The sequence below is a fragment of the Hydractinia symbiolongicarpus genome, chromosome 8 (assembly GCF_029227915.1).
Source record: "Hydractinia symbiolongicarpus strain clone_291-10 chromosome 8, HSymV2.1, whole genome shotgun sequence".
Lineage (NCBI taxonomy): Eukaryota > Metazoa > Cnidaria > Hydrozoa > Anthoathecata > Hydractiniidae > Hydractinia > Hydractinia symbiolongicarpus.
Window position 1 is genome coordinate 19,257,015 of NC_079882.1, and position 27,798 is coordinate 19,284,812.

The 27,798-nt window shown below is 33.7% G+C and overlaps 3 protein-coding genes across 3 annotated transcripts; all 3 read right to left on the reverse strand.

The window, feature by feature from the left end:
* Positions 1-2,285: 2,285 nt before the first annotated feature.
* Positions 2,286-6,564, reverse strand: LOC130655616 (collagen alpha-6(VI) chain-like). Its single transcript, XM_057458382.1, has 4 exons — positions 3,815-6,564; positions 2,965-3,669; positions 2,564-2,848; positions 2,286-2,459 (listed from the first exon to the last, which is right to left on the reverse strand). The coding sequence occupies exons 1-4, from the start codon at positions 3,882-3,884 to the stop codon at positions 2,416-2,418; spliced, it is 1,104 nt and encodes a 367-aa protein (XP_057314365.1). The 5' UTR covers positions 3,885-6,564; the 3' UTR covers positions 2,286-2,415.
* Positions 6,565-8,587: 2,023 nt separating this feature from the next.
* On the reverse strand, positions 8,588-11,477 carry LOC130653883 (thiamine transporter 2-like). Its single transcript, XM_057456382.1, has 3 exons — positions 9,945-11,477; positions 9,503-9,644; positions 8,588-8,941 (listed from the first exon to the last, which is right to left on the reverse strand). The coding sequence occupies exons 1-3, from the start codon at positions 11,063-11,065 to the stop codon at positions 8,795-8,797; spliced, it is 1,410 nt and encodes a 469-aa protein (XP_057312365.1). The 5' UTR covers positions 11,066-11,477; the 3' UTR covers positions 8,588-8,794.
* Positions 11,478-12,013: 536 nt separating this feature from the next.
* LOC130653881 (uncharacterized) lies at positions 12,014-27,086 on the reverse strand. The gene is made up of 23 exons (XM_057456380.1): positions 26,684-27,086; positions 24,212-24,273; positions 23,679-24,135; positions 20,473-20,555; positions 20,317-20,379; positions 20,116-20,229; positions 19,964-20,042; positions 19,791-19,872; positions 19,408-19,509; positions 19,100-19,169; positions 18,686-18,847; positions 18,388-18,455; positions 17,986-18,056; positions 16,993-17,099; positions 16,818-16,912; positions 16,454-16,548; positions 15,962-16,047; positions 15,698-15,799; positions 15,535-15,582; positions 14,954-15,409; positions 13,679-13,864; positions 13,043-13,351; positions 12,014-12,902 (listed from the first exon to the last, which is right to left on the reverse strand). The coding sequence occupies exons 1-23, from the start codon at positions 26,817-26,819 to the stop codon at positions 12,354-12,356; spliced, it is 3,582 nt and encodes a 1,193-aa protein (XP_057312363.1). The 5' UTR covers positions 26,820-27,086; the 3' UTR covers positions 12,014-12,353.
* Between the last annotated feature and the right edge of the window lie 712 nt (positions 27,087-27,798).

Consider the following 27,798-nt stretch of genomic DNA (forward strand, 5'->3'; position numbering starts at 1 on the left):
CGTTTGTCGCGAGAAATGAATTTTTTTGTTTCACGCGTCCAAAAAAAACAACGCGACCACCAGGATTTATTCATGTCTAGAACAAATTTTTAGACATAATTAGACACGGATAGACGACTTGTGAGAACCTGCGAGTACCAAGTTTAAGGGGTTGCGTTTATTTTAGAGTTATTCATTTCGAAATGAACTAAATCAACAGACTTTTATGTTGTGACTATTTATCCAATTTGAATTTTTTGATTAGTGAGTTCGACATTTTTCGTCAGATTATAGCAATATCTAACGGGAGAGTTAAAAAAATAAATTTGAAAAAGATGCTTACAAACCATATCTATATCTTTTTGCTTTTCCAATATCAAATCTAAATCCAGTAACAAAATTAACCCATATAAAAGCATAGAAACTCCCCTCACAAGAAGACGTAAGTACAACTAAACTTTGCATACTGCTCATGCCATTAAAAAACTATGGTCGATTTTTTTCTTAAATATTCCCGCCATTCGAAAAATCGATCCAGTCCACACAACAAAAATAAAGACGCGCAATCTTTTTACGTAGAATCAATACCATCTTTCTAACGTGCACAGTGAAGCAGATGATGCAACCTTGTCACCAGGTGTTGGTTAGCCTTGTTAATCTGAAAAAAGTTCTGTCCAATTATAAAACACCTAACAAGCCCTGGGTATGAGGTTGAAAATGATAAAGATGTTGTCAAGTTGATGAAGTTGCATACTTGGTCGACTTACAAATTTTGAACAATTTCTTGCGGAAGAAATTTTTGCGGAACTAGTATTTAATTAAAAATTTTAGAATTCGATCATTCGTTAAATTTTTTTTGGGTAAAATTTCTTGTAACCGCACCGCAAAATTTTTCATTTCTTTGTACTAAGATTTTCTTTAGGGCCTAATACAAGTGAATTTTTTCTGTGAACTATGTTAGACAAATATCTGAACTCACGGCTTCCAATGAATTTTAATAGTAACTGCTAAGTTATCTTGTCTGTCAGAAATATATATGGCATCGCTCTAATTAACTACTTGTTAAACAAGTCGTTTAGTAGTCAGACAATACCACTGAATGGAGTGACAACATTATATTAATTTTTTCTGTGAACTATGTTAGACAAATATCTGAACTCACGGCTTCCAATGAATTTTAATAGTAACTGCTAAGTTATCTTGTCTGTCAGAAATATATATGGCATCGCTCTAATTAACTACTTGTTAAACAAGTCGTTTAGTAGTCAGACAATACCACTGAATGGAGTGACAACATTATATTAAAAAAAGTTCTCTGCAGCAGTATTTGTACTTACAACGTTATTATGAGCTCAATCTGAGTCCACTGCACGTCCTGCATAGAAAACCTTTTAACCTTCATTTGTCCAGGGGATAACAAACTAAACTATGGCAATAAAGTGTGTAAATGCACAGCCATTTTAAACACACAAGAGACGCGTATAAATAAAGGACATAAAGGTTATTCTAAAAAAATTTTCCAAACGGCAATTAACAATAATTTTTAAAATGTGTAGTTATCGTCGAAAGACATGAGTTGTAGCGCATTCACTAACAAAATTTAATGTCTTGTATACGAGAAAAATGACATTCAAAAAAGGGGGTTCCTTATCGCCCATTAAAATTAACATATCCCATAGTTTTTAATTACAGATAATATTTTCATCAAAAAGAATAGCTAATCACTTAAAAGTAAGCTATGGTTTCTTCCCTTTTTTATTAAAGTTTAAAAGGTCTTATTTCTCCTGATCTTCTATGAGCAAAGCAGTGAAAGAAAAACAGATAATCGGACTTTGTAACACAAAAGTAAGTCATTATATTTTGCTCTCCCACTACTCTTCCGTAAGAATGAAAAGATAAATTATGCTGTTTCACAAATAATGATGACAATATTTCCTTAAACGGTAGTATTGACGAGCAACTCATTAATGACGGTAATTCTTTCGAATCCTGATCACGTTTCCTCCTCAGCGCCAGATGGGAAGATGAGGATTTTTGTTGTATACAATTTTGTATTAATATACAATACGTCATGCATCCTGCCAATATATGTCCTTTACCAGGTAAATAACAGACAATTCAATTGATTTGAGATGACAGGTCCTAACATCAGATATTGCAGGGTAACCTGATTTTATTTTTTCTGCATCTTTTTATGCAATCAGACAACAACAAAAAGTGTTTTTCAGGTAAACAAGTGAATTTTTTTGATTTTTAAAAAAATGGAAACTATTTTCAAGGGGATCAGATTGGAAGGTGATAGTTACTACAGCTGAACAAAATATTTTCCTTTTTAACAAAATTTTTAAATACATTTATGATAAAAGTATAATTTTCTTTACTCATCAATCATCACCTATATACATTAATAATGATCTTAGCACCTAAAATGTTTCTTCACCATAAGTTTGGAAATTTTTTTGAGAACCATTCCAAATATCCTAAAAAATAAACAAAAAACATTAATTAAGGTGAAGTTTCCTAGAATGTTAGTGTCAGTTTTCCTGGATAGTGTTTGTCCTTTTTTGTTAAAAATGGTTATTACCTGTCACTTGAAGGTTGCCATATCCTGCTTGTTCTAGTTTCAGTTCCTTCTCCATGTAACCTTTCTTCTGTTGCAACATCCACATAGCTTTCTTCACATTGCAGTTAATACTGACAACGCAACTATCGTAAGTTTTGAACAATCTGTCATTGTTATACCCGTGTTGGATTTTATAAGCCAGTGCTGATTTGCAGATTTTTATTTCGTTTAACCTTTGAGAGAGTGCGTAAAGTTTAAATCCAGTGTGTTCGATTGCTTTCTTTAATTTGTCGGTGTAGCACGTTCCTACAAATAAAATAGACGAAGCTGTAAATATTTGAACAAAAATACAATTAGACATTTGAAACAAACTAGTAAAAATATAGAGTATGGACCTTTAATAATTTTCTTTATATTCTTACCATTATATTCTCTTATAATTTCATATTTGGTGAAATGAGACACTTTCAATAGATGGGCATCAACATTACAACTGCATAATGTTCCGACTGTTGTTGATGTTGTAGTTGAGATATCGGGTTCACTGTTTCCACAAATACTGCGTTTGAACTGAGTTAAAACACTAGATTCAAGAACATCATCAATTTCCTGTGCCAAAAAGGCATTTTGGGCATCTCCTGAAATTCCAACAAGTTCTGCGAAAGTAACATCTCCGACGCCAATGGCGATTATAGAAATTCCTTTGGCTCGTATAGCCGCTGCAGTTGCATTCGGTCCATTTAAGTCTTTTCCCCTATTGGCTTTGCCATCTGAAATAAGAACCAAGATTTTGTGATGTGGTTGGTTTCGCTCGCCACATCCTCGCTCTCTCAGCAATTCATCTCCTTTCTCCAGTCCATCTTGTGTATTTGTGAGTTTGCCATCAATTCTTTGCAGGGTGTTAATGGCTGTGTTCATTGATGAACTAGTGGAATGTTCATCACAGTGAATTCTTTTTGTTGCAGCATCAGCATATGTAACTAACCCAACTCGATGCTGGCCAAATTCGTCATTCTTTGCAAGTACATTGACAATTTTATTTGTTAAACTTTTCGCTCTTGAGAAATGTAAGTCACTTATCGTTTCAGATGTGTCAAGAACGATTATGACTTCATTAAATTTACATTCTAAAAATATACAGACAGGGATTATACTAAAAAACCGACGTTGGCTGTGTCATCAAAATAACAGTCATCCTATACTAAATATGAAACAACAAAAAATAAATATAATATATAAAAATAAATATAATATATAAAAATAAATACATACGTGGTCGCTGTGCTAGTATAGTGCATGTGAAATTGACAAAAAGAAACAAAATGATCCATCGTCCGTCCATAGTTGTTTTTTAACCTTTGTATCTATCTACTCCTAATATTTATTTACTGATCTCTATCGACGATCTTAAAGATAAAAAGAAAAAAAGAACTACTTATAACCAATCAACTTCCCGTTGTTATGTAAAGAGCGTTATATAACAAGCGAGACAAAGTAATAAGCTATAATTGATGTGTATACTCAATCTATAATTTGTTGTATTTATAGCTGTGTCCGGTATTAGACTGAATACATGTTTGTTACGATGGAATTTCACAGAGATAGGATTTTATGGATTCAGGTTATGAAACTGCTACTTCTTTGAAGAATGTAATTGCAAAAATTTGAACTATTTTGCAGTTTTTTGTTGTGCAAATTTCCAGTGTTACGACAGAGCAGAACAGCCCACGTCTGTATAACAATATTTATAAAGTACTAAATACAAAATCTTGTTAACCCTAAATTATAACAGTAAATATCACACTTTTTTAGTCTCTTAGAATATTAGGCTTCAAAGAGAAGGGGGTTATAAAGAATAAGGTGATGAATTGGGTACCTCAGTGAAAATAACACAAAAATAACTGGCTTAATCTTCCCGTTTTTAATGTGCAAATTTAGTTTTCATTAGGCACGCTTTTTCTCGTCAGGGAGTTCACAAGTTTTCCAAATTTTGTATGCGAACATGCGCCACATCAATTCTGCTGAAGATTTGTCAATAAACGTGTTGTATTTTGCACAAATAGTTTTAAAAAAATTAGTTTCAAGACAAAGTGCAACTACAAAAATAGTTAGCTGCAGAACGCATAAAAGTGTAAAGGTGGATTTCCACTCAAAAGTAAAACAAATTGGAATGAAACAAGAAAAATACTTAAATTTGATTGGCTATCTGCTAATTATTCCTTTGTTTTAATTTTTACTGTTCCTGTCCGGAAGAAAAGTTGAAACAATTTCAACTATTAGTTTGGATCGGAACGAAATATACAGTTATCCTTTTCATTTCGATCTGCTCCATTTCCTTTTTATGTGGAAATCTACCTTAACGTGGTTCTAAATTTAAGAAACACGACAAAGTTGAACTCAGGTGGTGATTAATTTTAACACGATTCTAACAAATGTGCAGAAATTGATATTTATTTTGATTCTTTACATATTTTTATTATATTTTTATATTTTATAATATTAACAACTGAACTCTTATGTTGGGTTGATGAAAATGAAATGAACTCAGAGTACAGACCCAAACCTCGTACCCAGGGTCTTGTTGCCGCTGGGCCGTTATTACGGAGTGGCTAACAATGCCGCTATCAGCTTTATCAACAAGGCAAAATGCTCTGGGAACGAGGTTGTATAGACTCTTACTTTCTTCTAATTAGTCTCGTTAAATAGTGCTCATTTTCAGAAAAACTCCAGGCGATGATGTGTACGTGAAAGACAATGTAGTAGCATCATGACATTATAATATGATGGGAAACAATTTTGGGTAGCATGAATTTTTAAATAATAACAAAGATCCTTTCTGTGTTTGATGTCTTGTCAAAAGTTTTATCGACGGAATAAACAACTAACATGTGAAAAGTAACATAATTTTAACATATCATCGAAGGAAAGAAGAGTAATTCCACAGAAATTCGATTTATTTTATTATAGGATGTATTTAAGCAAACCAAATTACGTTCAATATGTATTCAGGATGACAGGTCAGGCAAAAAAAACATTAACAAGATATGTCCTGCAGGATTCAAATTATATGTTGGTAGAACAAAAGCCATTTACCGCCGTTTGTAGCATCTTATAAAAGCATACGTAATAATCTGTGTAATTTAAATTGTTACGCAGGAGATGCTGAACTATGAGAAAGTGGTGAGAAAACGGTTTCTTCACTCTGTTTTATTTATTATGAAATAAAAGGTGAGATAAAAAGAAAGTTCATTTCCAAAATTAAAACATATCAGTTTTAACAGTTACTTTAGATTACTTCTGTCAAATTTTCAATTATCAATTTCTGTCAATCTAACATAATAATTACTCTCCATATATTTTTGACTTTAACAACAATTGAATAAAATATATGAATATTGACGTATCCTTCCTCGTAACCCTTTTCTTTCACATGTTAGAACCATAAAACAAACACCGTTTCCTTTATAGGACACATGTGTTGTCAATACTTGGTAATTGTTTGCCTTTAACCTTACCCCAAACACGTATTCCCTACCATCCTTGCATAATGTTGTAATCCCGAAATATTTACGTGTGTTGTGTGTGCTATTTTTCAGGCTGTTCTACAAAGTTTCCCCCAAGCGAGTTGAGAATTTGTAAAGTTAAAATTAGGGTGCACGTAAAGTGTGGGAAAAGGCCGAATAGTAGCCTCAAAATTCGATGAAAGTTATGCAATGCTCCCTGAAATAAACTGTATTTAATTTTAAAAGAACTATAAGATGGCATCAACCATTTTTTAAATTTATTTTAACTTCATTATTTTTTGATGAAACATTCTGAGCACCACATAAATGCTCGTATAACTTTTAAATTAAGCTGTTTTAACAGCGCCGAGCAGTAAAATCTGACTCTTTATGGTAAAAAGCATATACTAAGCTGCACATGTTTTTTTTAAAAAAAATATAGATGTGTGTTTTTTCTTATGGGTATTTTAATTAGACAGTCTTTCAGGCCTCATTAATCTCAAAGTGATGCGACTGCTTTTTAAAAGGTAAAAAACAGGATCATTTTTAATCTTATCCCTATAGCTCACAAAGCAACGTTCCCAATAAGCATATCCCAGCCTGATATTCTTATAAAAGAAAAACGTGTAGTTAAAGCCATTTATTTTGTCAATACTAATTAACAAAAATTCCCAAAAACATATCTTCGCAAATTGAGACAGCGGATATTAACGCATTTTGCGAAAAGCACAAAAATTCGTGAATTTTAATTCCCGCGAAAATTTATTTCATTAAGGTAGATGAAGCTGCTATAAGAAGTAAGTTGAGCATTCTACTTTAGCACCCCGGCGTTATACAAGATTAATACACTAGGTGATTGTCTATCTGAAGTGTTTTTTGTAATTAGCAAGATCGGTCATCGACAGTCAGCATTTTCAAATTGAAGTGCATTATGAAAGACACCGAAGTTTGAAACTTCAATATATATTCACAAGAAAAATGTAAACATGTGGTTTTATATGACGCTCAGTGTCAACTTGTTAGTCACCGTGTTTTTTAATCAATTAGTTATGACCAGCCTCCGTCTTTTAATTGGTTTGAGGAAAAATATAAACAGTAACAAAACCATTTAAAACAAGATACTGTGATAATATTAATTGCCAATCCTAATTAAATTAATAACATAACTGTCATCTTCACTTCACATCGATGACATGCGCACAAAAGGCGTCATTTACGATGTGTATTTAACGATGTTTTAAGAAAAACACTTCCCTTGCTTCACACTATTTCTCGATCAAAAGGGAAAAATTTTACTTACGTTACAATATTTGAATTAAATTGCTAAATTTCTTGAATAACTAAATTAGAAATTTGTAAACTCTGAGGAACTGATAAATTGACAATCAAACATACACAACTGGACACCTTATAGCGGACACATCTTCATAGTAGAAGTTATATCAAGGTCAAAATTACATTGCCCACTAGAACTGCTATAAAACAATCCTTAAGTTTGTCTAAAAAAGATAATTTCTTTTCACTTCTTAAATCGTTACCTTATCGTACAAAACTTAGTCGGACAAAATTTTAGTTGGACGAAAATAATAGTCGGACATAATTTTAGTCACTTCCAAAAAATTTAGTCACTTTTGTCCGACTAAGTTTTGTCCGATAAGGTATTTTATTTTTTTAGCCTGCTTTTCCGTTTTTTAGCCTGCTTTTTCCTTTTTAAGTGCTATAAAAATTAAAAACACACGCTTCAATAGATTTTTTCAAGGCCATTCATACATTTTCGCGTAAAGGCAAGATGCCTTTTATGTGAACTTAAGATACCTTAAGATTAGCAATAAACGCACTAAAACAACCAAATCAGATAAGTTTTATTAAAGAAAGAAGACATGGCAGAAAGAATTCCCCATTTTTCATTTTCTTGCAAATCATACGGAAAGGAATTCACCTGCCACAGTCGATAAAAACTGTATGGCATTTGTTTTTGGAGCTTTAAGATTTCGTGCATAGTTAACACCATTGCAAACAGAGAAACAGACGGACTGTGGCTATTATAAAAAAAGACAATAAAGAGGTGCTCAATTAGGAGAGAACTGAATCCCTATTCTCCACACTGTTTGGACATTTATTCCACCTGTGCCTCGCCTCATGTCTAGCAGTGTGTCGCTAAATTGGCATAACTTAAAGGACAGTAAGTTTACCAAGAGCTCACATACTTTATCATACTAAAAATTGTCCCTGTAAACTGTTCGTTGTGATCTCTCTCAGGCGTCTCTTAACAAGTTATTATAAACAAAAGTCAATCATGTTGTTATTACAAAATTTGTCTTCTCTAATAATTTTTTTATAAAATGTTGCTATAAAAATAAAATAAATAAATGAAAATACCGAATTTATAGTTCTTATAGCATAAAAGAACAGCAACACAGCAAACAAACAAACAAACAAAAAAAAAACAAAAAAACGTACGCTTCCTGAAATGGGTTTGCGAAATGATTTGATTTTAACTACGTCAGTTAAAAATCAAAGAACAACCAAAGAACAAAATAAATGCTTGACAGGAAATTTTATTTATGTACAACTTATCATTAGTTACCATTTTTAAATTGAACACGAATTATTGGTGTCCCACCATACATCTCTTTGACAGACTCACAATTTAAGATGCAAATAAAGTCATCGACATTAAAAAATACTAAGAAGTACCTAAAAAACAGTTTTGCATGGCATTTACGCTCCTCAATTTTTCCACACGACATCAAATTGGACTACTAGGTGTCGACTCGTCGTTGTTTCTCGTTTGGTTAGCGTTTCCACAACAACAAAATCTCTTTAAGAAAACGATAAACGGTCGGGCAATGAAAGTAGTTCCAATTACACCAAAGTACCAACCATACACTACAAACTAAAATAAAATATTTGTACTAAGGGACATGGTCAATTTGAATGCAAAGGTGAAACTTTTCACCTTTTGAATTTTTTTATGTCTACTCCGATAAGGTTTTCGTTATTATTCTCGATAGAAGCTTTAATCTGTCATCATTTGTCAAGAAGACAAAATTATCTTCAATCAATTCCTTTTTTAGAACTAAAGTTTAGATGAAAATAGGTCAAATTTATATAATGATAAAAAGAAGGGCACATCACAATTAACTGTCTGAACATGACTCGTGTAATTATACCTTTAGTTTTGTCGGTAAAAAAACAGGACCATTTCATCTTAATCCAGAAAGCAACGTTTAAGTTTTTTGTTTTTGCAGCTTTCTTTTTATAAGCAACGTGAGGCTTAAATTTTATAAATTTTAAGCAACTAATAAGCCAGATGGGTCAATTAAACAATGTAACAACAACAAATTAATCATGAACTTCAGTACTATCTTTACATGTCGGGTTCCATAACATAAAGTCCCATGCCGTTTGATTTACGTGAGTGACAGATCAGCAAATGAACAGTAAATAGTCTTACCTGTTTTCTTATGTCCAGATCAAGACCATTTTTATCAGTGACAATAAACGTTAGAAGGCTTTGCATAGCGAGAGCAATAAACGTATTCCAACCAAAAATAAGAGCATAACCTTTAAGTTCCACGTAAAGAGCAATTTGATAACTAAATAGGAGAAAAAAGAAGCTTAGGCCGAGTTTTTAAGGAACCTCGTATAGAATTCACCTCACAAGCGATTCACATTTTATAGGTTGCACTGCGCATGCGTAGCAACTTTAACGCATGTGTACACACAAAAAATATCCAATGCAAGTGACGCTATTTCACATGGGTTAAAATTTTCTTATTAGGTAATGTCGATATCGGATTCATGGGAAATGTAAAAGGGACGATGGTTAAATTATTTAACAAAATAGCAAATGATATAGTCACTAAAAAATTTAGGCAATCTAAAACCATACTGACCTAGCCACTGTCAATACGAACGCATAAGATGCTCTGAAGATGACGTAGTTCACATACGCTATCCACACGTTCTCTGTATACGCCATTATCAAAAGCAGACCTGTGTCTAGCAGCGAAATTAAACCAATCAGAACTTCAGAAACGACGCCATTCCATTGCACTTTAATCAAAGAAAACAGAAAAACAAGCAACGCGCTAAAGAGAGTTCCACACGCAAACACTCCTCCGTTGTAAACTTTTTTAGAGTGACTACCGGTGATGTGTGACCACAAGTTCATCACGTAGTCCTCGACTTGCAGACCACCGCACATAGCAAACGCCCACCATAATGACCACATAAGCAAATACTTGTTACTATACGACGTCTTGAACGCAGTAAACATTCGTTTCAACGTTAACTTCCACAAAACAGAACAGGATGATTTAGGAATAGAAGAGTCTAAGCCATCCAGCTGATCACGGTTAGCGACCAGGTCATTTTCAGTAACATTAGCGCTACTACTGCTTTCGTTTTCAAAAACTTGGTACGTGTTTTCACTAAGTGAAAATACGTTACCGCCAACTTTAGGCAGGAAAAATGAGACTATCACAGCGACGGATACACTACCGAACGAAATGTAATTTAAGACTAAGTAGTTTGTCGTGCCAGTCGAAATCAAAATCTGTCCTATTACATCAGAAAGTCCTTTCCCCAACAACGTAGCGACGCGCGTGTAACTGCTCACTTGTCTATAGCGACTCTCAACCACAACTGCGTATATGTAAGAATAATACGCGATTTCTGCAGCACTTGCCAAACCGTATGTGACCTGCATCAGTTGCATCATGGGAATTCCGTTTCCCCATATCAATAAAATCCTTGTGCAAAGATACGCGAGTGACTCAATGACAATGAGCGGTTTATAACGTAGAAAATCTGTCAACAGAAACATGAGTACCAAAAACACTAAGTAAGCATATGTCGAGTACGGGTAGATTTTATCTGAAATGTCTTTCTCATCGAGGTGTTTGTATGAACTGTTCAAGAAAGGTGTTAGGAAGGATTCCGATGGTTTCATATCTTTGAAGAAGCCATACAAGCACAACGTAGATGTAGGAACCAGCCAGCTTCGTGATTCCATGTTTCTTAAATTTTTACTCAAAAATCTAAAAGTGAAAGTGATAATTTATCTTTGTTAACATCTTTTGTAATATTTTGATGCGTTGCTTTGAAACGAGAAAATGCAATGGAAAATGCCTGGAGAATTAAGGCCGGTTGAAGAAACTGCAATGTGCTTAGTATCCTAAAATCTTAAGTTATTCTTCATTAACATAAAATAATTGAGTAACGGTTGTACGACAGTCGCCGTAAAGACTTTATTGTTGTACAATAAAGCAACGCAAGAGATGTCGCCCAACAATATCGTTGAGATTTATTTCTACAAAACAAATGTTGCACGACAATTACTGATTTTATGGAAATGGGCCTTAATGCAAGATTGGATACTGGTTCTCTTGCGTTTCGCAATCCAGCGTCACTTAACATCACACGTATCACACGCACTCTCACACACCACGTCGCAAAAGCATTAAATACCTGATCCTTTTTTGGAGTTATACGAAACTTGTCTTGAATATTAATAAGGAAAGTATTTTTAAAAACTTTGTTTTGAACAACCGCAGCTAACTATTGATACGACTAAAAGCTTTCACGTGAGGAACACGTGAAAGAAATAATGCATTGTTGCTCTCCCTCGTGTTGTTAGTTCTTTTTCGCGGATGTTTCTTTTCTTTTGTTTACACTAGTCATACGATGAAAGCAAAAAAGTGTCAAGTTTTTAATAGAATAAAACAGGAAAAACAGCAAAGCGATGAGTTAGAAACGTTCTAACTTGACTGTCCATTTGACTGCATTTTTTGCTGTAGTGCAAAAAGCGCGCGAACTTTTTTGTTTGCGCTTGGTACATGGTTAAAATGTCCAATTTCGTTGAATGGCGCACGCGCTAGATTTTGGCGCTATAGCGAAAAAGCAGTCAAGTGGAAACGATCATTTACAACTACAGTTGGAGAAAGTGTATTAAAATTGAAAGTACAAATAATATATAATCTATTTCTGACTATAGCTTTTCTTATCGAACAAACGCTGTCTAAATATTTTATGGTTTAATAAATAAGATATACGAACAAAAAAACAAAAAAATTAACATCAACAATATCGCATAAGTTGCCATAATTTCACAAAATTGCATTTCTTCTGTATGAAAATTAACAAAAATTGAGTAAAACTAAAAAACAAAAACAAAAAAAGAAAATACAGCGGTAGAAATGGAAAACTGTGTGTGTGTGTGGTATCGTGTATAATTTAAGTATTTTCTTTGTACAAAAAATCTTCATCTTGTATTTACATATTCAAAGATAATGTTGCTTCTGCTAATTGGTATCTGATATAGTTTGTTTCTGCTGTTGTAAAAGCGATATTTTTTTCCTCAAATACTTCCTATTCGTTGCCCGCATTCTTTTCTCTATATATATTTGAATTGAATCTTTTGTATTGTCCTCGTCGCTGCTGTTATCTTCAATAATTGTTATTGGGTTTAAGCCTGGTCGACTCCTGCTGGATTGAGCACTAGTTGTGTTACCGGTGTTTGTCTCGACAACACGTTTCGGTATGAAGGTAGCTAAAAATGCAGGCCACATAAAAATACTTCTAAACCTGTTCCTAAGAGCTTGATAAGATCTTGTTCTTTGATATGCGAGGTCACGCTGGGTGTTCTCATAATGCCGGTTAACAATGTCTCCTAAGACTCGCCTATGTAGTAGCAATGTCCTGAAACCATGCAAGGAAGATTCCGTAGGAGATAAAGGATAGCATGTAGGAAATGGCGCGTTTGATAAAAGTGAGTTGTTTGATGGACAAGAACCAGCCAGGTTATTTCGTGGTAATGCTTTCATTACACCAGCTGTGTCGACATGCAACGCCTACAAGAAGAATCAAAACAATGAACTGAAGAGATTTCGACATCGCACACTCACAGTTTACAAATGTTGTTTCAAAAAATGAGCGCATAACACGGATCATATAAATTTACATAATATTTATGTTATTATTACAAAAATACCTGTAACAAAAGAGTAAATGTTTTCAGCTGATCACTCATCACGACTCCGCTTGTATTTGCATTCTTCTCCGTATCAACCTGCGTGACTGCGTAAGGCCGGGAAGTAGGACCAACGCTCTCTACTCTTTCCTTCTTTATCAGAGTTCCAGCAAGTACAGTCGAGTCGGTATTCTTTCTTTTCCTTGATCCAAGGTCGAAATCAATAAAGTCTTTTTCGATACTGTCAATATCCTCAGGTTCTTGTTTTATGGAGACAGTCTGGTCTGTTTCAATGACAATATCAAACTCACTTTGACTAAGGATTGCGTTCTAAATATATAAGAATGCAATTTTCACATATATCATTTGCTACAGCATCTTGTTTATGTTTTAACTATACACATTATAACTATAAACATTAAGAAAAATTTATTTTTAAAGGAATGAGGGTTACACAATGTCGACATCAATGTAATCCCTGTGATGAATTTTATAACGGCGGTTAAAAAATTTGTTTATTGTTTTTTATTCGGTATTGCTTACACCAAGGTTGGTTAGAATTTTGCAGATTTTAGTACAATTGCTTATAAAGTAGTTTTTTATGGAAAAAACACGCGTATTACCCAGGACAAGGTGCATGGCATATAAACATTTTACCTGGTTATCTGTTCTATCATTATCGACGGTATTCACCTGTTTTGCGCACGTCTCGATAAGTTCCAACAACTTCTTTTTCTTTATTTCTTCAATAACTGCATTGGTAATTACGACTCTGTAGTCGTTCAACTCTTTTTGTAGAGCGCTCGTTGATAATTTCATCTCTCGATGTGCATTTTCTAAACTCTAAAACAGAAATTTCAAACATTGTTACATGATGTCCATTCCAATAAACATACTTCTAAAAGACAGAAACTGTTTCATCGCTTATTGTTTATTAGGATGTTAATCTAACATGTGAAGACTTTCGATACCACAATGTAAAAATTCTAAAATCCATTAAACTTGCACTAGTATGCACTAGAATTCATTTTAACACGCACTACTAGAGACAATGTGACCAACAAAATCGCCCACAAAATTAAGGCAGGAACAGGGTGACCACTAATAAAATGAGAACAAAAGTAAGGATAGAATTAAGGAGACAACTTGACATTTTTTAAGGATATTTTGCTGCGAACGAGAATAGAAATATAAAAAAATAAGGATAATTAAGGAGAAAACCAATTTTAGTTCTCTATCTTTAATGTTACATACTGTTAATGTTCTATGATCAGAAAATTATACATATTATACAAATATACATATAAATTATGCCCCGAAAGATAGAAAATATAGGATTTCAAGTAACAGAGAAATGTGTCTTATTTCACTGGTGATGAACAATCCATGAACACATTTCCAAAAAAGTTACGATCAGAAAAATTAAGAAATAAGGAGCAAATAAGGAGAATAAGTATATTTAAGAACTTTTAAGGAGATTTTCTTTTTCTAAGGTTATTTAAGGAATTTAAGGAGGAGTGGTCACCCTGAGCAACAATAACAGAAAATCGCAAATATTCATGGTGTTAGAAGGTACTCAACCCCTCCAAGTAATCTTAAAAGGCCGAGAAAATCATATGAACGCTGAGGTTACACATTTCTTTTTTAAGAATTCTTCAAGGCCCGATTTTTGAAATTTAAGATATTAAAAAAATGCTGGAGCTCGATCATCAGACACCCTATTTTTTCTTGTCTTAAAATCGAATAATCTAAAATATTCAAAATATAGTAGCAACTATCTTAGAATTATTTTTAAGAATAATTAAGGCAAATAATTAAACAAAAAGTGCTATTCTTATATAAAAGAAGTGTGTAGATTTTAATTCAAACGGGGCTTATGCAATTCAAGCAAACGGAGAAGTCACTTGCAATAATAACAAGTATTTCACTCACTTCACATTTTCTCTTCACCTGGCTGTACTTCAAATCAGAACCTGACACAAATACTTTCTGACGAGAAGTCTGACCAAACACTCCCTTCGGTATCTGTATTGTAACTAAATTTTCCGTTTTAGTATTCAGCAGCAAAGCTGGCTTCGTTGACGGAAGATCTTTCCTGGGATTATCAACAGAGGATATTACTTGCGTTATATCTTTTGCAATGTTAAGTTCCTCATTTGCGGAGGAGTTGCCCGGGTCGGTCGTGTTTACAATAGAATTCCGCGTAATTTTAACGGGTTCCTTCAGTTGCCTTCCCAACGTTGTTGTCTCCTTAACCCTGGATACAGGATTGGAGTTGAGGGTTGATTTTGAAAACACACCGTCGAAGTGCATACGAGCAAGATGCTTAGTAGCTTCCTCTTCATTTAGACCAACATCCAACAACTTATCTCTCGCTCGTTTTAATTTCTAACAATAAAAAGTAAATTCTGTAACAACGACAAGAAACTTTTAAAACAGACAATAACAACAGCACTAAAAATTTAACAACAACAACAACACCAGCCAAATAATAATCAACATATACACCTTACCTTTGCTTCCGCCGGGTTAACAGAGGGCGAGTAGTTAACTTCTAAATCCTAAATTTTAAATACAAAACAAAATTGTGCTTTATTTGAAAAAAGTAAACATTAAGAAAAGACAAGAGAGAGTTTGGAAACAAAAAGCAAAAACACGTTAAACGAAAAAAATTACCGTAATTTCGTAGTCTCTTTTTTCGCTTCTGCGGCCTAACTTTCCAAAGTAATTTATCACAGATTTTTTCTTCCAATGGGTTTCCCGACGGTATGCAAAATACTAAAAAAGAAATTGACACTGATGCCCTGTATTTCCGAAATCATACTTCGGGTGGAAACAAAGGAAGGATTAAAATTTGACAAAAACAATAATGCATGTGACGGTATTAATACATAAAATTAATAAAGACAGAGTCTACAACAAAATATACGGAGTGTTTACCTCATCTGATTTTATCTGGGTGTATCTTCGCCATATTTGACTATCACGTCGCCCAGGAAACTCTTTTGCTATCTGAGACCATTTGCCTACAAACACAATACAAACATATGAGCCTGGAGCGAAACTTTTTGTGAGAACACAATCTTAATAACCGTAACAGCAATTGTCGCACGGACCTTCTGATTGATTTATTAATTTATTGGTTTCCAGTTCTCAACAAAATCTTTTTGGGCGAAGACATAATGAGTAAAGTAACATTCCCCACTTACAATGACACTCGACGAGGACAATAATGCTTGTCTACTATAATGTAGCTGTTTTAGTTGTGCAACGTTGTTGCGAAAAGCAGTCAAAAGAGAACTTTTAAATAAAAGACTCGAATGAATAAGTAAGGGGGATTCAATGTCCTCGAGATGCGTCGTGATGCAAGCTAAATGCAATATTAGTGCAACACATGTTCTTGGACGTAACATATGGTATAAAAAATGTTACCTGTCCCATGCGTTTTCACTGCTGCAATTAATTTTTTGTCTTCTTCTGTTGTGAATGGAGAAAAATCATTATTTGGGTCAAGCGATGATACATACCTGCAATATATAAAGAACTATATAATGATATATGTCCGCTAACGATATAACCAGATACTACATGATTATATGTACGAAATTAGTCAATAGCTATATAATTACCCACGATGCTTTTTGAAATTTCTATGTTTTTTCTACGTCTTAAGCTCTTAATTTTTCACGACGGGCAAAACCCATGACCATTTTCAAAAGGGCTAAGCCAATCGGAATTTTAAAAAACTTACTACCCGCCGGCATAATCGTGATAGTTATCAAGACAATAGACTGACCTTTCACGACATTGTGCATCAGTACGTCCTGGTACAACCAGTTTAATCGCCTTCCAATTTCCCATTCCATGTTTTTTTACAGCAGCTATTAATGCCTAAAAGCGCCACACATTTGTCAACAGAATTTGGTTAGAATTACACTACGTAAATGGCACAAAAAGGCATATTTACGTACTTTATCTTCGTCTTCCGTCCATCTCCCTCTTTTTATATTCGGATTTAGGCTTTTCTCCCATCGATTAAGACACTGATCACTGAGTTTATTGCCAACATGATTTGCCACTATAAAACAATATAACAACATCTTAAATGCATCGGTCATAACCATCGGTTATCTTACGCATTTTCCACATTTGAATTTATAGTTAGTTAATATCTGTATCTAAAGTTGCTTAATAGTTTCCTAATTCTATTTATCTAATTTTTCGTAATTTATGTAAGAAGGGAAAAGTGAAAACGAAGACAATTTTATTAATAAAAAAGCAACTTGAAAATAAACTGTGAAGTGTGCAACAAAAAAGTTATTGTACTTTTCTTTTCTTGGAGTTTTATTTCTTTTGTTTCGAAAGCATGTCTACTAATTGATCTGTGTTGGTTATCTTTATATTTGTACAGAACTGAAGTTGCTTAATAATTTTTTAACTCTAGTTTAGTTGCTTATAAACAAGTTGTTTATAAAAACCATTGTGTATCGCAAAAGGGGTCGTTAAATAAAAAGGCCTAATTAGAGAGTGGACGTTGAAATAATTATTTAAAATTAATAATACAACTTAAATTTTCAAAAAGGATACTCCAAAATTTTTACTCGATAAAAGGCTTAGAAACAGTCGAGACTGGCCATAAAATATGAAAATAGCAACTGAGTTTCAGAAAGAAAAACAAAACAAAACAGACGTTCGAGTTACGAATAGACATCGTATTAAAACAAAACAGACGTTCGACTTACGAATAGATATCGTATTAAAACAAAACAGACGTTCGACTTACGAATAGACATCGTATTAAAACAAAACAGACGTTCGACTTACGAATAGACATCGTATTAAAACAAAACAGACGTTTGAATTACGAATAGACATCGTATTAAAACAAAACAGACGTTTGACTTACGAATAGACATCGTATTAAAACAAAACAGACGTTCGGTTTACGAACAGACATCACTAACCTGCTACCCAGTTATTACCATATATCCGCACAGCTTCTTTTAACTTCGCGTCGTCTTCTGCATCCCACGTTCTACAGATTCAAAAGTAGAAACAGTTGGTTATTTTCAAACAATTGAAGAACAGGATCAATAGGGCCTCAAAAATACCACCATTCTTTTCAACATTGATAACAAAAATTATATTCAAAACATACTGCAAGCTCAGTCAAAATTTATAACGCCCGCCAAAAATACGCCCCTTACCCATTCCTATCTTACTTTGGGTAGCTCAAGTCACTTTCTATGCATGCATGGCCTAATCAAATTCTCAGAGAATTTTATCATTATTTCGTGTCATTTAGTTAAGTCTAACATGCAACCGCCGAGGGTGGTCACGTAAGTATAAAAACACATTAACCCTACGTTTTTATCATTTCTTTGTTCAAAGTTCTCTGAAATCTCTGCAAACACTGCACCGGTGTTCTATTAGTCTAAACAAATATATTGCAGATTTTAAGACAAATCAAGATACTGACAACCAATGGTAAAACAGTACCTTTCATCGGATAATTGCCTCTCAAAAGAACAAACTCAATTGTCTAATTATGCTTCAAAAGTATTGATAAAAACAATTGGTTGTGACAGAAAAAATCTATCATGCTGTAGATGTTTACACTCAAGAAATTGGAAAACGCAAAATTTTACATTATTTACGACTTACTCCCAGCTCCTTCGATATAGCTTCCCAGTGGTGATTTTCATATTTTTTTGCTAGTTTGATAAGCTTGGCATCTTCTTCCTTAGTGAACTTTTTTTGATTGATAGAAGGATGGATAACATTGTACCACTGTAAACGACATTCGAAATCTTCTCGAGTGGGCACCTAAAATACAGATTGAACACAATACGTTAAAAGCTGCCATGTGACACAAGACGTGAAAAGTAACCACACAGAAGTAGGAAATTACCAAAAGTTTAGGGAACAAGTACAATTGTGGGCGCATATAAAAACGCCTGAACCGTATGTAAAATCTAGAGAAGGAAGAATAAATCTGCCCCAGGAGAACGTATTGATAAAAAACATTTTGTCTCTGCAATAGTTAGTTATAAAATTATACGAAATTTTTTGTCATACATAATGCTTTGATATCTTGAAAAAGTCAATATCAACCACGTCTTTTAACAACTCGTCACGTGGAAGAGATCTAAATAGTAAAATATAAGTAAAGATTAGGCACAAATTCCAGGTTGGTTAAAAACAGACATTCTGTTTTGGAAAAAAAAACATTGTTAAAAGTACAGCTTAAAAGATTTTTGAATCAGGTCTGATTCAACTGATTTTATGTTTTTTGTGAGAGTAAAAAAAATTATCTTTTGACTGTTCTACACTTTAACTTTGGTTGTCATATAAATGGCGGAATTAATGATTAAAAAAAACTATACTTTATTTCTGTAATTTTTTTCAATATTTCTGTACGAGGTCTACGGATTAGCATTTTTTCGTCGTTTGTTTTTCCTTTACAATCTTTTTCAATTTTCTTTAGCCTATGGAAGATATAATTCAGAATAATTTATAATACCAATGAAGATTCATAATTGGTTACAGTAAAATGTAGAAACTACTAATCTTTGGAAATTTACTGACTAAACCAAAAGAATGAAGAAGCACAGATACTGGAAGCAAGAAACGAGCATTCAAAGAATTATACACACAGAAATCAATCACTCTTCTTTTTCTTGCAGCATCATTTCACACAAGCGGTGTGTATGGTCAAACAGGATTGAGAATATAAACATTTTTAATCCATAAAATCAACCGTGTATACCTTTGCATCAAATGTTCAATACGTTTTTCCAAGTTGTTTTGATATACACCATCTTGTAGCTCCACGGTTTCTGAATGCTTCCCTAAACAGAAACACAGATGTATAATTTTGTAAAAAGAAAACAATACAATTTAAATTCACGCCAGCACAAAGTGTAAAAAATGAGTTTATACATGGTTTAGAAGGCTTGGTAAAAGGACCAGCTTGCATATTTCGTTTTTTCTCCTTGGTATCTTCATTATCAGGTGGTCCCTAAAAATCAATATTAACCACACACTTTAAACAAGTTATATGGAATTTAAAGTTTATAAGACCCTACACTTACCAAACCATCAAAGTCTTTAAAATAGGGATTACCAAACCGACCAATACAAGCTCTAGACAGTTGGTTGATTGTTAAGGCACTGTCTTTTTTGTAACCGCTCTGTGCTAATTCGTGCTAAATAAACAAAAAAAGAAACAATGCTATACATAAAGTTATTTGGAATACAAAAGTCACATTTGGAAGAGTAATTATAAAGTGCACCTGGGCTTTCCTATTTCTTGTTACCGCCAATTCAACTTTTTTTAATTCATCTTTTAAAACTTCCTATAAGAAATAAAATTAAAAAATATAAGCAAAAAACTCAAATTTTTTCATATCAAAAAACACATCATTTAAACGTGATGATAATACACATACCTGATATTGTCTGTTTACTTGAAGTAAATTTTCAAGCGTACTCAAACTTGCACTACTTTTTACAAGGCGACCTTCATGGTGTCCTACATATGTAGCAAAACAAAAAAACAGACAAAACAATTAAGCAATGCAATCAGAGATGTAAATAACATTTATTTCATTTCATTTTAAAATTTGGTTACACCGTCAAAGCTAGCTATAGCATACATGCCGGACCAAAGATAGAAGTTATAGTTTACTATCACAATGGTTAATGTGATGTGACAATGTTGAAAGTACTTGGACTACTTTGAAGAATTGTCTTCTAGAAGCTTATGATAATACCTGTGGGTGGACGAAAGGACCAGCTAGACATAGACAGACCTGGTGGTGGAATAATGAGGTAGACCAGTGTATAAAGGAAAAGAGGAAACTTTGGAAAGAGTGGAAGTCAGGTGATAGTAAAAATATTTACTTAGAAGCTAAGCGTCGCGCTCGTACAGCAGTGTATAAGGCAAAATCAGAAGCAGAGAGAAACAGATTTGCAAATGTATTAAGAAGGGAAGACCAGCACAATGAGGAATTCAAGATAGCAAAGCAAATGAAGAAGACTAATCAAGATGTTGTAGATGAGAAGTGTATACGTAATGATAAAGGTGTTTTGGCTAGCACATAGGAGGAGAAAAGGGTAGCTTGGAAGAATTATTATAAGAGGTTGCTTAACACTGAGTTTGATTGGGATGAGGATAATTTGTCTGATGATGATGTTGTAGAAGGGCCAGCTATGCAGATCAAGACAGAATGGGTATTGGAGGCTATTTCCTAATAGCCTCCAATACCCATTCTGTTGATTGAAGATTGACAAGGATGCAGGAGTATCAAGTATTGTTGCAGCGATCGTAAAAGCATCTGGATATATTGGAGTTGAGCTTATAACAAGTCTTGCTAATCAGATTATAAAGGATGGTGCTATTCCGAGTGAGTGGTAGTCAAGTGTAATAGTGAATTGTTTCAAGGGCAAGGGTGATGCATTAGAAAGAGGTATCTATACAGGTTTGAAGTTGGTTGATCAAGTAATGAAAGTTATTGAAAGAGTGATTGATAAGTTACTTAGAGAAAGAATTGATACAGATAAGATGCAATTTGGTTTTGTTCCGGGGCGTGGCACTACAGATGCAATATTTTTACTCAGACAGCTTCAGGAAAAATATTTAGGAAAGAGAAAGAATCTCTATTTTGCCTTTGTAGATTTTGAGAAAGCTTTTGATAGAGTGCCATGTTAAGTTATTTGGTGGGCTATGAGAAAATTATGTGTGGATGAGTGGCTAGTTACGATGGTACAGTCTATGTACAGCAATGCTAGAAGTCGTGTCAGGATCAACGATTCACATAGTGATGAATTTAGTGTAAATGTTGGTGTACATCACGGTTCTGTACTTAGTCCTTTTTTGTTTGTTAGGGTTTTAGAAGTCTTAGAAGCGCTGTTGATGGAGTTCAGAACAGGTTGTCCATGGGAGTTTTTGTAGGCAGATGATTTGGTTCTCATAGCAGAGTCGATGGAAGAATTAGTTGAAAAGTTTGAAAAGTGGAAGAAAGGACTAGAAGAGAAAGGGCTAAGGTTGAACACAGCAAAGTCTAAAGTCATGATTAGTAGCATTGCAGCCAAGTGTGACCTTGTAGTTAGAAACTGGCTTTGTGTAGTTTGCAGAAAAGGGGTTGGTAGTAACTCAATTTTCATACTTGCAAGCATTGGGTACATAAGAAGTGCAGTAGTATTAGTGGAAGGTTAAGAGCTAAAATTCAGTTTGTATGCAAGCGTTGCAAAGGTGAGATTATAGAGAATGAAGTATTTCCAGCTTTAATGATGTACAACAGTGGCTCGTTAGAGATAGATGAGAACTTCTGTTACTTAGGTGATATGTTGGGCAGTGAAGGGGGTGTTGGAAGAAGTGTTACTTGCAGGATAGGTTCTGCTTGGAAAAAGTTCAGAGAGTTACTTCCTTTGTTGACTAGCAGAGTCTTGTCAATTGAGGTAAAAGGTAGATTGTATGAGGCCTGTGTAAGAAGTGTTATGTTGTACGGTAGTGAGACATGGGCAGTGAAGCAGGCAGATCTTGACCGTTTAGAAAGGAATGATATGAGAATGGTTAGGTGGATGTGTAACGCAAGTCTGAGAGACAGAAAGAGTTCAGATGAGCTAAGAAGCCGGCTAAGTATCCGTAGAATTAAAGATGTTATCCAGATAAGAACACTGAATTGGCTGGGGCACTTGGAAAGAATGGAGGAGGATAATTGGGTAAGAAAGTGTAGAGGCTTGATAGTACCTGGGGCAAAGCCCAGAGGCAGACCGAGAAAGACTCGGCAGGAGGTTATAAGGACAGACTTGATACAGAGGAAGTTGAGTTTAGATCTAACACAGTCTAGATTAGATTGGAAGAGGGTCTAGCATGGAAAACGGACGTTAGATCAAGAATGATGATGATAACAAATATATCCAATTAATTATGAAAACCTGATGAAAAAGAAGAATGGTTAACTAAAACTAAGTGTACAGTTTACAAATGCCCAGTGACGCTTCATATAATCTGACTAGTTCAGAAAAAAAAATTAGTTTGCTAGTAGTCAGACAGCAGCATAAGTTACAACCTGAAAAACTATATTGGGAATTTTATTTTGACCTCTCCTTACCCCATGTTAAGGATGATGCTAACAGAAGTACCTTAGAGGTAAGTAACATTGGCTTTGGGAGGAACAGGAGGGGACAGTAAAGAGAGATTTTAACATTAAGAATAATGAACAAGGTCACATTCTCCTATCAGATTTTCCCAAATATCTTTCTCAGGGCTGTAACTATGGCTTAGTTGCAAAGTAATCAACAAAGCATTTTCAATATTTTTTGCGTGCAATGGTATTTAGAATAAATATTTTCAGTACCAGCTGTTGTAATTATGTAACTGTCACACTCCCTGTCACTACTCACAGTAAAAGTGGGCCTTTTAAGTGCTGCTAAAACTCTTATTTTTGTCTCACTTGGAAAGAAACCTAGGGTAAGACACTTCCTACAATAGGTCGAGTTTTATTTGACAAGCACTGTCAGTGAACTTAGTTAATGTTCTTTTTACAGATGTTGTTTGGAAAATAAGATACACACCATGACTAGAGACACAGAATATTTGCAAATAACATCACATGTTAATAATTAAATTTTACGTAAAATGTTCAGTTACCTTTTGAAGCAATTGAGGGTGACGGCTTATGTTTATCTTTTCGGTAATCTCGAAAGATGCGTTCCACATACAAGTTTGACATATTGATCTGTTCTGTTTTCTTCTTTGCTGCTGAGCTTACCAGAGGCAACAGATTAACATTATCAGCTGACTGTTCATAGACACCCTTTTCCTTTGATGCATTGCCACATAATTGACTGTCCTGTGCCAATCTCTTCTTAAGTTTTCTTGTCAGACCACTTTTTATATTTTCGTTTTTGATTGGTATATTTGAAACAGTCTCTGAATTTGATGAATTTCTTTTATTCTCTTCAAGGTTTTGTAAAAAATTTGTCACTAGTGGTTGATCGTTTTGCATCAAGTTAGAAGTTTCAGAAATAAGGTTGTCGTGGTTTTCTTCTTCATTTGAGATCCTTTGTGGTGGGTCATATGCAATTGACACAGTTGTAAATGCCTCCTGTTATTGGATAAAACAAACCATTTATCAAAATACAATAATTAAAGAACAAAAAAAAAAGACAGCAATAATTTACCTGATCTTCTTCATCCTTAGTTTCATGAAAGAAACCCTTCGAATCCTGACCCCACTCTGATTCTAAAGTAAACAAAATGTAAAACTTGAAAATGGTTTAATGGTTAAAATCAAGGCCAAGGGTTAAGTCTTACTCTGGGTCCAAGTTGTTTAAAAAGAATATACCACAATAAACCTCATTTCATGCAACGCAATCTATACTTTTGTCTACAATTTTTTAAAAAAACTGAAATTGCCTATTTGTAAACAATAAATAAAAATAAGAGTAAAAAACAAATATTTTTTGAATGACCAAACTCTTAGTGGGATCATGATACGACAAGTGATTTTAAACTTATAATTGTAATTTAAAATAAGTCGAGTAAAATATAGCAAATCAAGCTTGAGCTTGCATAGGGCATATGTTTTACTAAGCTAATTTTAAATTACAACCATAAGTTTAGCAGAGCAAACGTGACAATCATACATACAGGAAAATAATCACAGTTTTATTGTCAATCTATTATTATTATTTTAACCAACAAAAACCATATTTAAAGTCACTTCGTATATTTTCAGCTAATTCAGAAACTCAGGGCTATTAAAGACCAATCTTAGACTATCATCAACCATTGAATCACAAAAATATAAGAAGTTTTTTGAGACAACAAGTATATAAATAATAATGTTCAGAATGTATTTTACATTATTTTATATTTGACTTTATTATGTGAATCTAATAACATACACAAATTAACATACTAGTCCTCAAATATTAAATATAAAAACCCTTATTTAGAGGAAACATTTTATAGCAATGAGCAAAAAAAGATAGAAAGATTATTAGAAATTTTACCTCCTTGTGGGGGGCTGCTTTTGTTTCTGTTTACAAAAATCAATTTTTAAATTTATTTGAACAAATTTTGGGAAAATCTTTGCAAAGTTGGCCTTGAAAAATTAAGTCCATATGAAAATTAATACCCTTAAGGTACACTTCTTTCGTCCGCCCCAGCACAAAATCAAAAAGCAAAAAAGAAGCTTTGTGGTTGATTGCTCAGAAAAAGTCAATTTTTTAGGTCGTGTAGCCAATCAATGATTTTCTATACCCTAAATGACCGGTGTAGCAAATTATACTGACTCCCTGAAAATAGTGAGTCATTAGTCAAGTCCAGTGAGTCATCAGTCATTATAAACCAGAGGAAAGTACACAATAAACTGGAAAATATTGACATCCCTAGTGACTCCACTCTTTAGTTAAAAATAACTGCTTGCGAAATTATAGGGTGGTAGTTTTTTTTTCTGCAGACAAAATAACTATGTCCTATCCACTGCCACTGACCAGTTTTGCAGATGGACACCACCCCATAAGATTTGCAATAAATGGTTTTAATAATGATAATTTTCAAGTACATAACTCAAAAACAAGACTTCCCATGCAAATTTCTTATAGCAAAACTTCTGCGTAAGATGTTGTGTTGTCAACGACCACATAACATGGAAACAAGGCTAGTACAATTATTTTTAAATGTAAATAAATTAAAATGGAAGCTTTCCCTTTCCCAGAAAATTCTGATGTCATATTTTCTCCTTATGAATTGTCTTAAGTAACATGGAAACGAGGCTATAGCTGTGCAATTTCACTATGCCACACCCTGCACAGTCAAACCTTGATAGCTATTAGCTGTATCAACCCTGTGAGTTCATTTTGGCATGTTGAATTGCCAACATGAAAGCAGAACTACATTGAACTACATCAAGGACACAGTTTTTTTATGTGTGGGCAGCATGCCAAGAAGACTTCTCTATAACGTTGGCAGAACCAACTTTTTTTAAAGGATGTAGAGAAAAAATTAACGTTAAGTTTTTAATACATCGTTTTTTGTAAACCACTTCACTCCATTTTAATCTTACGTAGAATCTCCATTTTAAGTTATTTTAGACCTTTAGGGAAAACAAAGTCAAAGTTGTCAATAAATAACATGTCTGCAAAATTAGTTGAGGTAAATTTTGTAATTTAAATCCCCAGAGTAAAGGGAAATATAATGTGTCCACCTGTAAAAATGCATAAAAATCTGTATACTCAATTTGCTATAAAAACATCCTAATTCACTTTTTATCGATATATAGCTTGCTAGCTATGTTGTCTTGCTATGTTTTTTTATTTATTAAACTCAAAAAATTAAAAACCCTTTTTTTAAAAAAAATTAAAAGTGAATAGGGGCTTCAAATATTATATAAAAAGGGAAAAGAGGTTTTATAATATATATATTTTTAACTATTTTTTATGGGATGAGAACTAAAGAAACGTAGGTACAATAGCTAGCTAACTCATCGTTTCTTCCATGTTGCTTTTGTCAAAAACGAAAGTGCGATTAGGGCAAAATTCTAAGAATTCGTGTTATTATTTTTTTCGGTTGTCAGTCCTAAAAAATAGTTTAAGAAGGTTATGCAAATCAAATTAAAAAAAATAATGAAATCGAAGCTTCGTTTATACCAGTCCAATTTTGCACTGTTTCTTCGTCTTCATCACTTGCACAGGTTCCAAAGGAACGGCCAGTTGATTCAAGAGTCTGCTGGATCTGCTGTATTTCATGGAGTAGTATTTCCCGATCTTTTTCAGAGAGACTCATTTTAGGTTACAGTAAATTTTGGTATTTATTTAAAATCTAACACCTGGTGAGAAAAATGTTTTGGTCACAAAACGTTTTTTTCGAGGCAACCATGTTGTAGACCACAAGTAATAAAAACGTAAGTGCACATAATACGCATGCGCAAGTATTTTTGTTTCTGAAATAAAGTAAAGATGTGCGCTCTATATAACTTTAAGTTGATAATGGCTCCCCATGACTCTCCATAATTCGTATTGCGATCAAACACTTTTTTTATGTGCCTGGGGTATATCTCCCTCTTTCTTCTTTTTATAGCTAATGTATTTTGATGAAAACATTAAGTTTACTGTAGCTGTTTATAACTTGTTTGTCAAATAGATGATTTGCCGATAATAATCAGGGATGCCTTCTCATACTACGTTACTATATAATAGGCTGAATGTAGCTAATAATACCTCAATTCCAGTCTACCGTCGTCTCTCTGCATATGACGCAGAGACGACGGTATTCCGGTTTGGGTTAAGGTACAGATAGGAAATCAATTTCCGTATAATAAAACCCCAAGAATAGAGAAACAGTGTTTGAATTTGGAAAGCAGATTTTATGTTCTTTTTTTTTTTGTAAAACAGAAATTAGTTTCTGACTTAGGTTTGGAAACTGTTTATTATAGATGACTGGCCAATGCTTCTGTAGAAGGGCTAAATTTGTTTTCAACATTGCTGCCAATAGTTTGACTCTGGCATTTGTGTGCCAGGAAAAAGATACCAGAATTTGGCAAAGAGAGGTCTTGGTGGATTTCTTGAATACACCTTTACGATAATTCGGGAAAACTAACACTCCATAGCAGCTTATTTAGCGATCAGAGGAGGTAAACATCACACTTTTATAAGAGTTTATTAAGGAGAAAACACGTTTTTTCGTGATAACTTTTCTTGCCACATTTTGTTTTTAATGAAAAGTACACATGAGTTGTATCTTATTATTATTAACATTTCCTGAA

Bases quoted from the DNA above. Each gene is read 5' to 3' on its own strand.
- LOC130653883 (XM_057456382.1), bottom strand. From the start codon at position 11,065: ATGGAATCACGAAGCTGGCTGGTTCCTACATCTACGTTGTGCTTGTAT. The intron at 9,645-9,944 runs GTCAGTATGGTT...TCTCCTATTTAG, and splicing joins TTCGTATTGACAGTGGCTAG to TTATCAAATTGCTCTTTACG. The intron at 8,942-9,502 runs GTAAGACTATTT...ATTTTATTTTAG, and splicing joins ATCTGGACATAAGAAAACAG to TTTGTAGTGTATGGTTGGTA.
- LOC130653881 (XM_057456380.1), bottom strand. From the start codon at position 26,819: ATGAGTCTCTCTGAAAAAGATCGGGAAATACTACTCCATGAAATACAG. The intron at 20,380-20,472 runs GTATGTGTATTA...TATTTCTTATAG, and splicing joins AAGTAAACAGACAATATCAG to GAAGTTTTAAAAGATGAATT. The intron at 17,100-17,985 runs GTTAGTGATGTC...ATTGTTTTATAG, and splicing joins TGGTAATAACTGGGTAGCAG to TGGCAAATCATGTTGGCAAT.
- LOC130655616 (XM_057458382.1), bottom strand. From the start codon at position 3,884: ATGGACGGACGATGGATCATTTTGTTTCTTTTTGTCAATTTCACATGC. The intron at 2,849-2,964 runs GTAAGAATATAA...TTTTATTTGTAG, and splicing joins AATTATAAGAGAATATAATG to GAACGTGCTACACCGACAAA. The intron at 2,460-2,563 runs GTAATAACCATT...TTTATTTTTTAG, and splicing joins TGGCAACCTTCAAGTGACAG to GATATTTGGAATGGTTCTCA.